The sequence below is a fragment of the Oncorhynchus mykiss genome, chromosome 5 (genome assembly GCF_057628025.1).
Source record: "Oncorhynchus mykiss isolate SJ-2025 chromosome 5, ASM5762802v1, whole genome shotgun sequence".
Lineage (NCBI taxonomy): Eukaryota > Metazoa > Chordata > Actinopteri > Salmoniformes > Salmonidae > Oncorhynchus > Oncorhynchus mykiss.
Genome location: NC_143026.1, coordinates 6,792,201 through 6,806,792, shown reverse-complemented (window position 1 = coordinate 6,806,792; position 14,592 = coordinate 6,792,201). Strand labels below are relative to the sequence as shown.

Below are 14,592 nucleotides of genomic sequence, written 5' to 3'. Positions count from 1 at the left end.
GAAGCATAGGAACTGAGAAGTGGTCTGTGGTCATCACCTGCAGAACCACTCCTTTATTGGGGGTGTCTTGCTAATTGCCTATAATTTCCACCTGCTGTCTATTCCATTTGCACAACAGCATGTGAAATGTATTGTCAATCAGTGTTGCTTCCTAAGTGGACAGTTTGATTTCACAGAAGTGTGATTGACTTGGAGTTACAATGTGTTGTTTAAGTGTTCCCTTTATTTTTTTGAGCAGTGTAGATAACTCTACCAAGGAAATAACCTAACTTTTTGATCACCTCCATGGTCTAACATTGGCAGCAGTTAGCCTAGCGGTTAGAGGCAAGTCAGCACAAATAAAATACCTGTATGTATGCGTGTCTTTCGAAGGGGTTGGGTTAAAAGTGGAAGCCAAATTTCAGTTGGACCTTGGGTGCAATTGACCAACACAGCAATTTCAATGACCTGCTGCTTTCTCTTTCATATTGACAACAGTATGTTGTTATGTGTTGTGGGACTCAGCTGACTGCCGGGAGATGGCTTTTTGGGCACGTACACCTTACACATCAGGGCTTTGAATGCACAGATACCAAGATGACATCCTGAGGCCCATTGTGAGACCTATTTTTATTTTTTTTAAACGCTATCTTTGACCAACAGATGCATATCTGTATTCTCAGTCATGTGAAATCCGTAGATTAGGGCCTCATGAATTGATTTTAATTGACTGATTTCCTCATATGAACTGTAACTATCATTGTTATTATTTTGTTTAACCTTTATTTAACTAGGCAAGTCAGTTAAGAACACATTCTTATTTACAATGACGCCCTAAGATGTTTGGTGCAGAATTTCTCAAGTGAAAGAATGTACACGACAACGAGTCGTCTCTTGTCGAATGACAACAAACACTTCATTGAAGAATCCCTACTGTTGACCAATCACCGACTAAGAGGCGTAGATTTGGCGACCAAACTTTGACTTGCCTCAAATGCTGTGTGCACAAAACCGCTGAAAAAAAACAACCCAAAAAACTTGCCGAAGACGAAAACGTACAAAAATGTCACAAAATGTTGTCAATATATGACACAAACTGTTTCGGATGGGAAGCATGAGGACGCCTTTACCTGTAATATGATACTGGTCTAACCAGCACTGCTCTCACTGGGAAGTCTTTAGCCTCAACAGGCATGGTCAGGTCCCAAATGGCACCCTACTCCCTATATAGTGCACTACTTTAGACCAGAGCCCAAGTGCACTAGGGGAAAAAGGATACCAATTGGGACACAATCAAGAATTTGCTTTAAAGTGACCTGAACTAGCTTTGCCCTAAAGCCACCGGGCCCATTTCTCACCATTATGTCGCCTTGTTAAAGTGACTCTTGCATCATTGTGAAATTAGTAGTCAGCGAGCAAAACAACCAATCTACCAGGACCCCCTGTTATTGTCTTGACATGCTTGAATTGACTTTACTGCACTACGTTATTTGGGACAGGCAAGGCACGTTACTGCACTCCATTTTGGGACAGGGTGAGTCCGTTACGGCACTCCGTTTTGGGACAGGGTGAGTCCGTTACGGTACTCCGTTTTTGGGACAGGCAAGGCCTGTTACTGTAGAGGCCAGATGAGGAAGCTCAGAGTCCTCTATGTTGGAAAAGACTCAATGTCAGGCTCTGGTGGCATTGGCACTAACAGCTTATCTTAACTGAGGAGGTTTTAGAAACAGACCGTGTCTGTTCGTTGGACTAATAACTAGGGGAGAAGTGAAAGCATGAACCTCTGCCACAGCAGGTGCTTTAGTCAATGCCCCTTTGCACTCACAAATGAAAGCAAATGCATTCTCCCCATAACTCTGACCTCAGGTGATATAGACAGCTGTACCAAGGAAATAACCTAACAATTTCACCACCTCCATGGTCTAACATTGGCAGCAGTTAGCCTAGCGGTTAGAGGCAAGTCAGCACAAATAAAATACCTGTATGTATGCGTGTCTTTCGAAGGGGTTGGGTTAAAAGTGGAAGCCAAATTTCAGTTGGACCTTGGGTGCAATTGATCAACACAGTTATTTTAATGACCTGCTGCTTTCTCTTTCATATTGACAACAGTATGTTGTTATGTGTTGTGGGACTCAGCTGACTGCCGGGAGATGGCTTTTTGGGCACGTACACCTTCCACATCAGGGCTTTGAATGCACAGATACCAAGATGACATCCTGAGGCCCATTGTGAGACCTATTTAAAAAAATAAACGCTATCTTTGACCAACAGATGCATATCTGTATTCTCAGTCATGTCAAATCCGTAGATTAGGACCTCATGAATTTATTTAAATTGACTGATTTCCTCATATGAACTGTAACTATCATTATTATTATTTTTGTTTAACCTTTATTTAACTAGGCAAGTCAGTTAAAGAACAAATTCTTATTTACAATGACGCCCTAAGATTTTTGGTGCAGAATTTCTCAAGTGAAAGAATGTACACGATAACGAGTCGTCTCTTGTTGAATGACAACAAACACTTCATTGAAGAATCCCTACTGTTGACCAATCACCGACTAAGAGGCGTAGATTTGGCAACCAAACTTCGACTTGCCTCACATGCTGTGTGCACAAAACAGCTGAAACAAAACAACCCAAAAAACTTGCCGAAGACGAAAACGTACAAAAATGTTACAAAATGTTGTCAATATATGACACGAACTGTTTCGGATGGGAAGCATGAGGACGCCTTTACCTGTAATATGATACTGGTCTAACCAGCACTGCTCTCACTGGAAGTCTTTAGCCTCAACAGACATGGTTGAGTCCCAAATGGCACCCTACTCCTTATGTAGTGCACTACTTTAGACCAGAGCCCAAGTGCACTAGGGGAAAAAGGATACCAATTGGGACACAATCAAGAATTTGCTTTAAAGTGACCTGAACTTGCCTTGCCCTAAAGGCACCGGGCCATTTCTCACCATTATGTCGCCTTGTTAAAGTGACTCTTGCATCATTGTGAAATTACTAGTCAGCGAGCAAAACAACGAATCTACCAGGACCCCCTGTTATTGTCTTGACATGCTTGAATTGACTTTACTGCACTCCATTTTGGGACAGGGTGAGTCCGTTACGGCACTCCGTTTTTGGGACAGGCAAGGCCCGTTACTGCACTCCGTTATTTGGGACAGGCAAGGCCTGTTACTGTAGAGGCCAGATGAGGAAGGTCAGAGTCCTCTATGTTGGAAAAGACTCAATGTCAGGCTCTGGTGGCATTGGCACTAACAGCTTATCTTAACTGAGGAGGTTTTAGAAACAGACCGTGTCTGTTCGTTGGACTAATAACTAGGGGAGAAGTGAAAGCATGAACCTCTGCCACAGCAGGTGCTTTAGTCAATGCCCCTTTGCACTCACAAATGAAAGCAAATGCATTCTCCCCATAACTCTGACCTCAGGTGATATAGATAGCTGTACCAAGGAAATAACCTAACAATTTCACCACCTCCATGGTCTAACATTGGCAGCAGTTAGCCTAGCGGTTAGAGGCAAGTCAGCACAAATAAAATACCTGTATGTATGCGTGTCTTTCGAAGGGGTTGGGTTAAAAGTGGAAGCCAAATTTCAGTTGGACCTTGGGTGCAATTGACCAACACAGCAATTTCAATGACCTGCTGCTTTCTCTTTCATATTGACAACAGTATGTTGTTATGTGTTGTGGGACTCAGCTGACTGCCGGGGGATGGCTTTTTGGGCACGTACACCTTCCACATCAGGGCTTTGAATGCACAGATACCAAGATGACATCCTGAGGCCCATTGTGAGACCTATTTAAAAAAATAAACGCTATCTTTGACCAACAGATGCATATCTGTATTCTCAGTCATGTCAAATCCGTAGATTAGGACCTCATGAATTTATTTAAATTGACTGATTTCCTCATATGAACTGTAACTATCATTATTATTATTTTTGTTTAACCTTTATTTAACTAGGCAAGTCAGTTAAAGAACACATTCTTATTTACAATGACGCCCTAAGATGTTTGGTGCTGGAATTTCTCAAGTGAAAGAATGTACACGACAACGAGTCGTCTCTTGTCGAATGACAACAAACACTTCATTGAAGAATCCCTACTGTTGACCAATCACCGACTAAGAGGCGTAGATTTGGCGACCAAACTTCGACTTGCCTCAAATGCTGTGTGCACAAAACCGCTGAAAAAAAACAACCCAAAAAACTTGCCGAAGACGAAAACGTACAAAAATGTCACAAAATGTTGTCAATATATGACACGAACTGTTTCGGATGGGAAGCATGAGGACGCCTTTACCTGTAATACGATACTGGTCTAACCAGCACTGCTCTCACTGGGAAGTCTTTAGCCTCAACAGGCATGGTCAGGTCCCAAATGGCACCCTACTCCCTATATAGTGCACTACTTTAGACCAGAGCCCAAGTGCACTAGGGGAAAAAGGATACCAATTGGGACACAATCAAGAATTTGCTTTAAAGTGACCTGAACTAGCTTTGCCCTAAAGCCACCGGGCCATTTCTCACCATTATGTCACCTTGTTAAAGTGACTCATGTATCATTGTGAAATTAGTAGTCAGCGAGCAAAACAACCAATCTACCAGGACCCCCTGTTATTGTCTTGACATGCTTGAATTGACTTTACTGCACTCCGTGTTTGGGACAGGCGGTAACCGTTACTGCACTCCGTTATTGGGACAGGCTGTGCCCGTTACTGCACTCCGTTATTGGGACAGGCAAGGCCCGTTACTGCACTCCGTCATTGGGACAGGCTGTGCCCGTTACTGCACTCCGTTTTTGGGACAGGCGAGGCCTGTTACTGTAGAGGCCAGATGAGGAAGGTCAGAGTCCTCTATGTTGGAAAAGACTCAATATCAGGCTCTGGTGGCATTGGCACTAACAGCTTATCTTAACTGAGGAGGTTTTAGAAACAGACCGTGTCTGTTCGTTGGACTAATAACTAGGGGAGAAGTGAAAGCATGAACCTCCGCCACAGCAGCTGCTTAAGTCAATGCCCCTTTGCACTCACAAATGAAAGCAAATGCATTCTCCCCATAACTCTGACCTCAGGTGATATAGATAGCTGTACCAAGGAAATAACCTAACAATTTCACCACCTCCATGGTCTAACATTGGCAGCAGTTAGCCTAGCGGTTAGAGGCAAGTCAGCACAAATAAAATACCTGTATGTATGCGTGTCTTTCGAAGGGGTTGGGTTAAAAGTGGAAGCCAAATTTCAGTTGGACCTTGGGTGCAATTGACCAACACAGCAATTTCAATGACCTGCTGCTTTCTCTTTCATTTTGACAACAGTATGTTGTTATGTGTTGTGGGACTCAGCTGACTGCCGGGGGATGGCTTTTTGGGCACGTACACCTTCCACATCAGGGCTTTGAATGCACAGATACCAAGATGACATCCTGAGGCCCATTGTGAGACCTATTTAAAAAAATAAACGCTATCTTTGACCAACAGATGCATATCTGTATTCTCAGTCATGTCAAATCCGTAGATTAGGACCTCATGAATTTATTTAAATTGACTGATTTCCTCATATGAACTGTAACTATCATTATTATTATTTTTGTTTAACCTTTATTTAACTAGGCAAGTCAGTTAAAGAACACATTCTTATTTACAATGACGCCCTAAGATGTTTGGTGCTGGAATTTCTCAAGTGAAAGAATGTACACGACAACGAGTCGTCTCTTGTCGAATGACAACAAACACTTCATTGAAGAATCCCTACTGTTGACCAATCACCGACTAAGAGGCGTAGATTTGGCGACCAAACTTCGACTTGCCTCAAATGCTGTGTGCACAAAACCGCTGAAAAAAAACAACCCAAAAAACTTGCCGAAGACGAAAACGTACAAAAATGTCACAAAATGTTGTCAATATATGACACGAACTGTTTCGGATGGGAAGCATGAGGACGCCTTTACCTGTAATATGATACTGGTCTAACCAGCACTGCTCTCACTGGGAAGTCTTTAGCCTCAACAGGCATGGTCAGGTCCCAAATGGCACCCTACTCCCTATATAGTGCACTACTTTAGACCAGAGCCCAAGTGCACTAGGGGAAAAAGGATACCAATTGGGACACAATCAAGAATTTGCTTTAAAGTGACCTGAACTAGCTTTGCCCTAAAGCCACCGGGCCATTTCTCACCATTATGTCGCCTTGTTAAAGTGACTCATGTATCATTGTGAAATTAGTAGTCAGCGAGCAAAACAACCAATCTACCAGGACCCCCTGTTATTGTCTTGACATGCTTGAATTGACTTTACTGCACTCCGTGTTTGGGACAGGCGGTAACCGTTACTGCACTCCGTTATTGGGACAGGCTGTGCCCGTTACTGCACTCCGTTATTGGGACAGGCAAGGCCCGTTACTGCACTCCGTCATTGGGACAGGCTGTGCCCGTTACTGCACTCCGTTTTTGGGACAGGCGAGGCCTGTTACTGTAGAGGCCAGATGAGGAAGGTCAGAGTCCTCTATGTTGGAAAAGACTCAATATCAGGCTCTGGTGGCATTGGCACTAACAGCTTATCTTAACTGAGGAGGTTTTAGAAACAGACCGTGTCTGTTCGTTGGACTAATAACTAGGGGAGAAGTGAAAGCATGAACCTCTGCCACAGCAGGTGCTTTAGTCAATGCCCCTTTGCACTCACAAATGAAAGCAAATGCATTCTCCCCATAACTCTGACCTCAGGTGATATAGATAGCTGTACCAAGGAAATAACCTAACAATTTCACCACCTCCATGGTCTAACATTGGCAGCAGTTAGCCTAGCGGTTAGAGGCAAGTCAGCACAAATAAAATACCTGTATGTATGCGTGTCTTTCGAAGGGGTTGGGTTAAAAGTGGAAGCCAAATTTCAGTTGGACCTTGGGTGCAATTGATCAACACAGCTATTTTAATGACCTGCTGCTTTCTCTTTCATATTGACAACAGTATGTTGTTATGTGTTGTGGGACTCACCTGACTGCCGGGAGATGGCTTTTTGGGCACGTACACCTTCCACATCAGGGCTTCCCTAGAGGCGGCCTTTTCCAAAAGAAAAGACAGCCTCTGGCTTTCCAAGGGTTCGGCAAACTTCATATTCACCCTTGGATACGCCTCCCTCCTCACTGGATACAGCTACCTGTAAAATGGCAGCCAAACACACAGAAGAGAACGTGTTTTATCATCAGCCAGTGGAGTAACAGTTCTGTCTGGGAGTTCTTTATTGACTATTTTAATCTGACAGGACTACCCTCCAGTTTAGTGGAAAAGGGGGCTTTTTACAAATATGCATTGGGTAGGACAAAACAAGTAGTATCACACATACAGGAGGAGTCTGCAACTTTTCTCATGCAGAATGCAAATGTATCTTACCATTTCCTACCGGTGTGGTTTCCAGTTATTGTTGTCATATGTACATTTTTCGTAGAACAGTTTAATTTAATTTCTAATGACATCTTCGTATTTCAAATGTATTATCATGTGGTTAATCAAAAATCTATCTAAATGATAAACCTAACAAGTAACTTCTATTGCCAATGACTTTTTTTTTTTTTTTTTTAAATGTAACCTCTATTTTAAACTTGTCAAGAAATTCTTATTTACAGTGACGGCTTACCCAGGCCAAACCAGGACGATGCTGGGCCTTATTGTACGCAGCCCTATTGGACTCTCAATCACAGCCGGATGTGATACAAACCCGGGACTGTAGTGACGCGTCTTGCACCGAGATGCAGTGCCTTAGACCGCTGCGCCAATCGGGCGCCCATTGCAACTATGTACAAATAGCCTATATAGGCAAACACAAATTTTGCAGCATGCAGGTAGAAAATATTCTGATAAAAATAAATATAATATAAATCACATTGGCTAAGCATGGCCTGTCTGCGAAGAACTTGAAACACTGTATCAACTATTAACTTGAGTCTGGCCAAAAGCAGGCACTAAGAAATTTGCAACATTGAATCAAATATTCTTGGCCAGTCAGAGTTTAAGGGATCAGAAGTAATCAGATAGGTCTATTTTAATGACATTTCCATTGGATCAGAGCAGGACATGTATCCCTTGCACGCCGAGTGGTTATTAAAAAGGAAGAGACCTGGAAAGATGTTGATTTTCAAAATACATTGAAGAACTATTATCATTATCAATGAATGTAAAAACAGACGTTATTTACTCGTTGTTCGAGGTGAAGCAAATACTCCCTTTGAGAAGCTCCACGGCTGCGTTAAGACAATCAGAAATACTATCAGATCCCCAAATGGGCACATTTATATACCTACAATTGCATGCAGGCAAAGTAGCCTCTATTTCTATGCGTATTCAGGTGTGCATCCTTACTCAACACTGACAGGAGCGCTCCAAACAAAAGAAATTATAGGAATTAACTACTGTATGTAATGGAGAATTGATAAGACACTAACAAATCAAAACGCAAACAATTAAGTTATGAAACAATGAATGTGCACAGATTGGCAGGAGAGAACACATTATGGAGAGAGAAGTGAATTATGTCTTTTACATTATTTAAAAAAAAAAACCTTTATTCAAGTCAGTTAAGAACAAATTCTTATTTTCAATGACGGCCTAGGAACAGTGGGGTTAACTGCCTGTTCAAGGTCAGCTCGGGGATTTGAACTTGCAGGTGTCTATCTCGTGTGCCTTAAAACAATTACTAGTCCAACTCTCTAACCACTAGGCTACCCTGCCGCCCTAAACTTAACCACAAACCCCATTCTTCTTGGACTGTGCCGTCCCTACGGCCTCCCCAATGGATTAGACCACTGAGATGGGGGCCAATAAGACAGGTGTCTATCTCGTGTGCCTTAAAACAAATTTTCCCCCGCTAATATTCAACCCCCCCCCCCCCCCCCCAAAAAATATTGGTTGACCAACAGCATAACGACCAAACAATCGTCTAGTCGACTATTTAAGAGTCAGCCCTGCAATACTCATACAGTAGGTTGACTGGTGAGCTTATTGTTGGTAATTTAACAGTGGTTTCTGAGTCCAGCAATCAGCGCTACGACATTACGATTTGTGAAAACTCGTCAGGGTTGTGTTCTGGGAGTGTCACTGAGTAGGCTGCTATACCCCATTTAATAGAACCAAGATGCATAGGTAAGGCCCTTCATTGTGATATAAGCATGACCCCAATGCAATCCTGAAGTCTGTACATCTACACATCTTTGCTTTTGTGTCAAATTAACAAAAGTATTTTGTTTAATTTACATATCACACTTCAACCTTGTTTAGCATCATCAGTCCAAGTGTGGTACAATTCCACAATTTTTCTGTTTGCATCAGTTTCAAAATGGGGGATTTTTTTTTTTTTTTGAAGGCTAACCTCAGATTCAACGAATTGTTGCTCACGCTAGTGTTTAACACAACACATTGGTAATTGTACCTACACCATTTTAAAATCGCATATCTGCCAAAATATGTTGTGACGATGATTACAGATCACGATACTGCAGCCTCTGAATGGCATGGAGAAAACACCCTGCAGATTCATGATCGTCATGCTCAAACCATTAATAATACAAAGAAAACAGATTGTTACCTCATATTTTTTCCCACCCATTGCGCTCAAATTCGTGTGCTTCTACATTTTTTTTCCCAACCAAAAGACGCGCTCACATGTTCCTTGTAAAACGTTATGCGTAGAGCACTGCGCTTTGCGGACGTTTGGTCACCTGATTTACTGACGCTGCTCACCACCAAAATACGCTCATTCATTGATCGAGGTAAAGTTGGATTTATATTCACACATTCAACAGACATTCATCAAAACCCATTTAAAATTGTAAAAAATAATAAAAAAATAAAACGAATTGGTTGTCACAGAAACAAAACTAGATTTGGTTTATTCTATAAATGTCTAGCATACTTTTAGAACCTTTGTTTTGAGGAAAAATTCAACTTTTGACTTGTTAGAAATATCAATCAAATGGACAGCGGCAGGGTAGCCTAGTGGTTAGAGTGTAGAGGCGGCAGGTAGCCTAGTGGTTAGAGCGTTGGACTAGTAACCGGAAGGTTGCAAGTTCAAAACCCCCGAGCTGACAAGGTACTGCCCCCTGAACAGGCAGTCAACCCACTGTTCCTTGGCCGTCATTGAAAATAAGAATTTGTTCTTAACTGACTTGCCTGGTTAAATAAAGGTAAAATAAATAACTAATTCACCGTCTGTCACAGAAACATCAAACTAGGTATGTTTTATTCTATAAATGTTGAGCATACACCTGTTTTTTGGAAAAAAATGACAGTTTTGACTTGATAGAACACAACATCTATAAAATGCCATTTAAAGCTATATAAAATCAATAACGTTTTCACTGATTGTCTCAGAAAAAAAGTGAAAATGCATTTATTTGCCATAACTTTAAAGAAATGTTAATATACAACAAATTGCACTTGAAATTAAGTAAGACAGTGTTTACATAAAGTTGCACAATGTTTACGATCTTAAATTGTATGCCAAATCAATGTTTGCATTTTTTGTGCAGCACTTCCACATTTTAAAGCAGTTACAAGGCACAACAGTCATTTATTTATAAGTCTCTAACTTAACAGCAGAGAGGCCCCTTCCAATCATTTTCTATTTTGGCTTCGTTGAAGTCCTTCCGTGTCATTCCCTGACAAGCTGAATGGCACACAAGAGCATTTTATCTGCAGTATTTAAAACGTAAAAAAAACAGGTTTATAGTTTATTTACATGTAAATTACAGTTCTGGAATACCCAAATTCTGTTACATGCTTTTGCAATTAGGAGACATTTTAAAATTGAATTGGATTTTTTGTTGTTCAAATCGCTAAATGGACTTTAAAGGACATGCATTTGACCACAACCCTGACAGAAGCACACATAACTGAGGTGTTAATCATCATTGAGTATTCAGGCAATATAAATTGTGTAGTAATAAAAAGGCATATATTTGCACACAAAAAAATATGTGTTGATAAAAAAAAAACATTTATCACACATCAATGTTGTAATATCAAACATTACAACGTCGTCAGTCTTTGAAATTCAAATCAGTTTAATCGTCACTTGTGCCAGATACATGTGTACGTACCTATTACAGCGAATTTCTGTCATAGTATGTATCTCTCATCAAATAAGAGTAACGATAGAGCATTAGAACAAGGATAAACCCCGATTACAAAAAAGTTTCAAGACAAAGTTTTCTACTTCTAAAAGTCATGGAAGGATGAAACGACATGAGTTTTCATAGGCTACTGTTTGTTATATTACACAAAGACAAACCCAGTTGGTCAGAAGACCATTTCTCTGGATAATGCAAAGCACACATTGTGCAGTCTAGCTTCACACTGAAGACTGGCAGAAAAAAAAAGGACCACATTTTGAATGCTTTGTTGACACATTTAAAAAAGACACTTTGTGGAACAAGGTAGTGCTTCAAAGATAAAATCTTTCCCTCAGTTGCATACTACAGTGTTCTCTCAGTCTGTGCTATGCCCCCTTCCCACAACCTGTTATCCACCTTCTGGTATCTTTCAATACCCATGCTAATAAGAGAGATATAGATTAGATTAATAGATAGATTAATAGATAAATACGATAGATATATATATCCACTGTGAAATGTCCATGTTGATCCTCTTGGTTGTCTCGGTCCTCTTGATCCATCCACCCGTCTTCTTTGTTAGTCAAGCCTGACCCCTTCATCACGTAGTTTTTTCCTGTATTCTAATTTAATATGACTGAAAATGCAGAATTTTCTGCCGGGCCCCTTCTAATAGGTTATAACAGACTCATTAGAACTTTGACCACACGCCTTCTAGATGGACTACATGCCCTCTATCAAATCAAAACTGGAATTTTTCCTCAAAACAAAAAAGGTTGTAAAAGTATGCTAGACATTTATAGAATAAATCACACCTAGTTTGATGTTTCTTTGACAGTGAATTAGTTATTGATTTATACAGCTTTAAAATTGCATTTCAAAGATTTTATGTATTTCCATCAGATCTGATTTTTTTTAAAAGGTTAAAGTATGCTAAACATTTATAGAATAAACCATATCTATTTTTATGTTTCTGTAACAATCAATTCATTAGTTATTGATTTTTTACCATTTTAAAATGGATTTCGGCCAATGTCTGTTGAATATCCGAATATAAAACCAACTTAACCTTGGCTATTCATTGTCCGAAATAGTGAAATACTAATCTTTAGTGACAACAGTGATGAGGCATTATCTCGTCTCGAGAATTTAGCATGCCAGAAGCGTTATTTTGTTTTCTATATAACTAGTAAACTGACATATCTAACAATCTTTCACCCGTATAGTAAGACGTATGACCATCTAGGCTAATATTACGGTGCACAACATCAACTCGATTACACTAGCTAGTTATGCTAACGTTTGTAAGCCAGTTACAGTAGCTGACGTATTAGCTAGTTAGCAAGCTACCGACCTAACGAGAACAGCAACGAACACTAGCCGATTGTAAACGTTAGCTAGCTAATAAAACAACGTTTCATTAATAGGCAACGTCCATTATCCAATATATCGTTTTAGTGAATACATGGAAGTTACGGCTAGAAAGAGCTAGCTATTTTATATACACACACACAACTATTTTATGCTAGTTAGCTAGCTATGATTAGCTTACCTCCCCTGCAAAGCTGTGGGAATCACAGTTTGACTTGGAAATCATCCGGTCCATTAAATTGAGGTAAAACAAGAGAGGTAAATAGAGTCTTGAGTTACTCCATCTTCGATTCCATGTTGTGTTTTATTTCGGGGAGAAATTGGGGGTCTGCCAAATGAAATGTATATAATAAAAAAAAATTGAACGGAATAGACATAGGTCTAACACATCCGAAAAGGACTGTGGACTCTTGAGAAAGGGAAATCGCCCCCTCCACTCACGAGCCTGCTTCTTCTTCGATGAGGTTAAAAAGCGGTTGGCATCCAATAAATGTTGCATTACCGCCACCTACTAGACTGGAATTGATTGAATATAATAAATAAAACAAAATATAAATAAATAAAATATATATAATAAATAAAACAAAATACCCTACCATCTAACACACTCACACAAAATAATACATAAGTAAATAAATAAATACTCCAGTATTTAAATCAATTTAGTCCTACTTTCAGGCCCACAGCCTGAAAGGATGCGACACCACGTAATGCTTCTTACGTCAAGTCTCGCACACCCAAATTCCTCTCTTCAGCTGCCACCACAACCTCTATTTTCTGCGATATACATTCCATCCCTGCAGTACAGTTGATAACCATTGATATAAATGCCAAAAATCCAATATATCACTTGTTGGCCTATCCATCTGTACAGGTACAGATCTACTACTCACACCACTCCTCTCAGGATACCTCCCGCTTGACCCATCTTCCTCTACTTTCTTCACTGCCTCAGCATATGACAACTTCTGTACTCCTCTAACCCTGGAAACCTGAACCTGCCTCTCTCGCAAGGAACATTTCTGATCCCCAGCCCCACAAACAAGTATCACAAGACCACTTCTGGTAACCCTCACCGATTCCACAGTACCCAACTCTGTTTTCACCCACCCTGAAACCACAAATGGATCAGCCAAAAGGCAAGGGTCCACTTTTTCCCAAAACTATCACTCCAACTGTCACAGACTCATCTTTATCCTGACCCTCAGTGCCTCGGGCTCCGAGAGCTTCACCACACCTACCACCTCCGATACTTCGCCCTCATTCATTTTCATTTCTTCTCTTATTTTCAACTCACTCTTACATTTTTTTACCATTCTTCTTTAACAAACCATCTCTTTTTTGCCCCATTTTTTTACCGATTCAAGCTCACTCTCTTCCTCCCCCTCTCTAAGACCTCCTCTGCCTCTCTTTTCCCCCTATATTCCTCCCCCGTATTCCAAGTGTAAGTCTCCTTATGATAATACTGCACTTCTCCGGACATACATCTTGGTTCTTGCCTTTTCAAGGGACGCGAATTTAACCGTCTGTCACAATCTCCGTACAATCAGCACGAACCCCTTGTGACGTAGCGCTCAACAGTGCACCCCACTAAAGCAGCTGCTTCACCTTTACCTTTTCAATAGCTACGCAACGCTTTACCATTTCAATAGATACGCAACGCTTTACCATTTCAATAGATACGCAACGCTTTACCATTTCAATAGTTACGCAACGCTTTACCATTTCAATAGTTACGCAACGCTTTACCATTTCAATAGCTACGCAATGCTTTACCATTTCAATAGCTACGCAACGCTTTACCATTTCAATAGCTACGCAACGCTTTACCATTTCAATAGCTACGCAACGCTTTACCATTTCAATAGCTACGCAACGCTTTTCCATTTCAATTCGCTTCCAGCCTGTCGCCCACTCTTCTTTTTATTGCAGGAGGCAACTGGATTATAATATATAATATATATATCCATTATATTTTGTGATACAAAATGAGAAAAAAGGGGAAAAACTAAAAACAAATAACTAATACAAAAAAATATTTAATTAAAAACCCACTATGCCAATGGCCTGGGAGGACTGGACACCACCATTCAATACACCCTATAAAAAAAAGTGCTATATAAATAAAGCT

General features: G+C 40.5%; 1 protein-coding gene across 3 annotated transcripts in view; it reads right to left on the bottom strand.

The window, feature by feature from the left end:
- Nucleotides 1-14,094, bottom strand: part of LOC110523126 (cyclin-I) — a 37,310-nt gene extending 23,216 nt beyond the window's left edge. The window contains exons 1-2 of one of the 3 annotated variants that reach the window (XM_036976671.2): nucleotides 12,643-14,094; nucleotides 6,982-7,144 (exon numbers count right to left, since the gene is read on the bottom strand). In XM_036976671.2, the coding sequence (XP_036832566.1) occupies nucleotides 6,982-7,101 (120 nt within the window). In that variant the 5' untranslated portion in view covers nucleotides 7,102-7,144; nucleotides 12,643-14,094. Of the gene's footprint in view, nucleotides 1-2,118; nucleotides 2,207-6,981; nucleotides 7,145-12,642 lie in introns of those variants that run through there. The other 2 variants (XM_036976666.2, XM_090233630.1) reach the window with 2 other exon arrangements.
- Nucleotides 14,095-14,592: the final 498 nt, after the last annotated feature.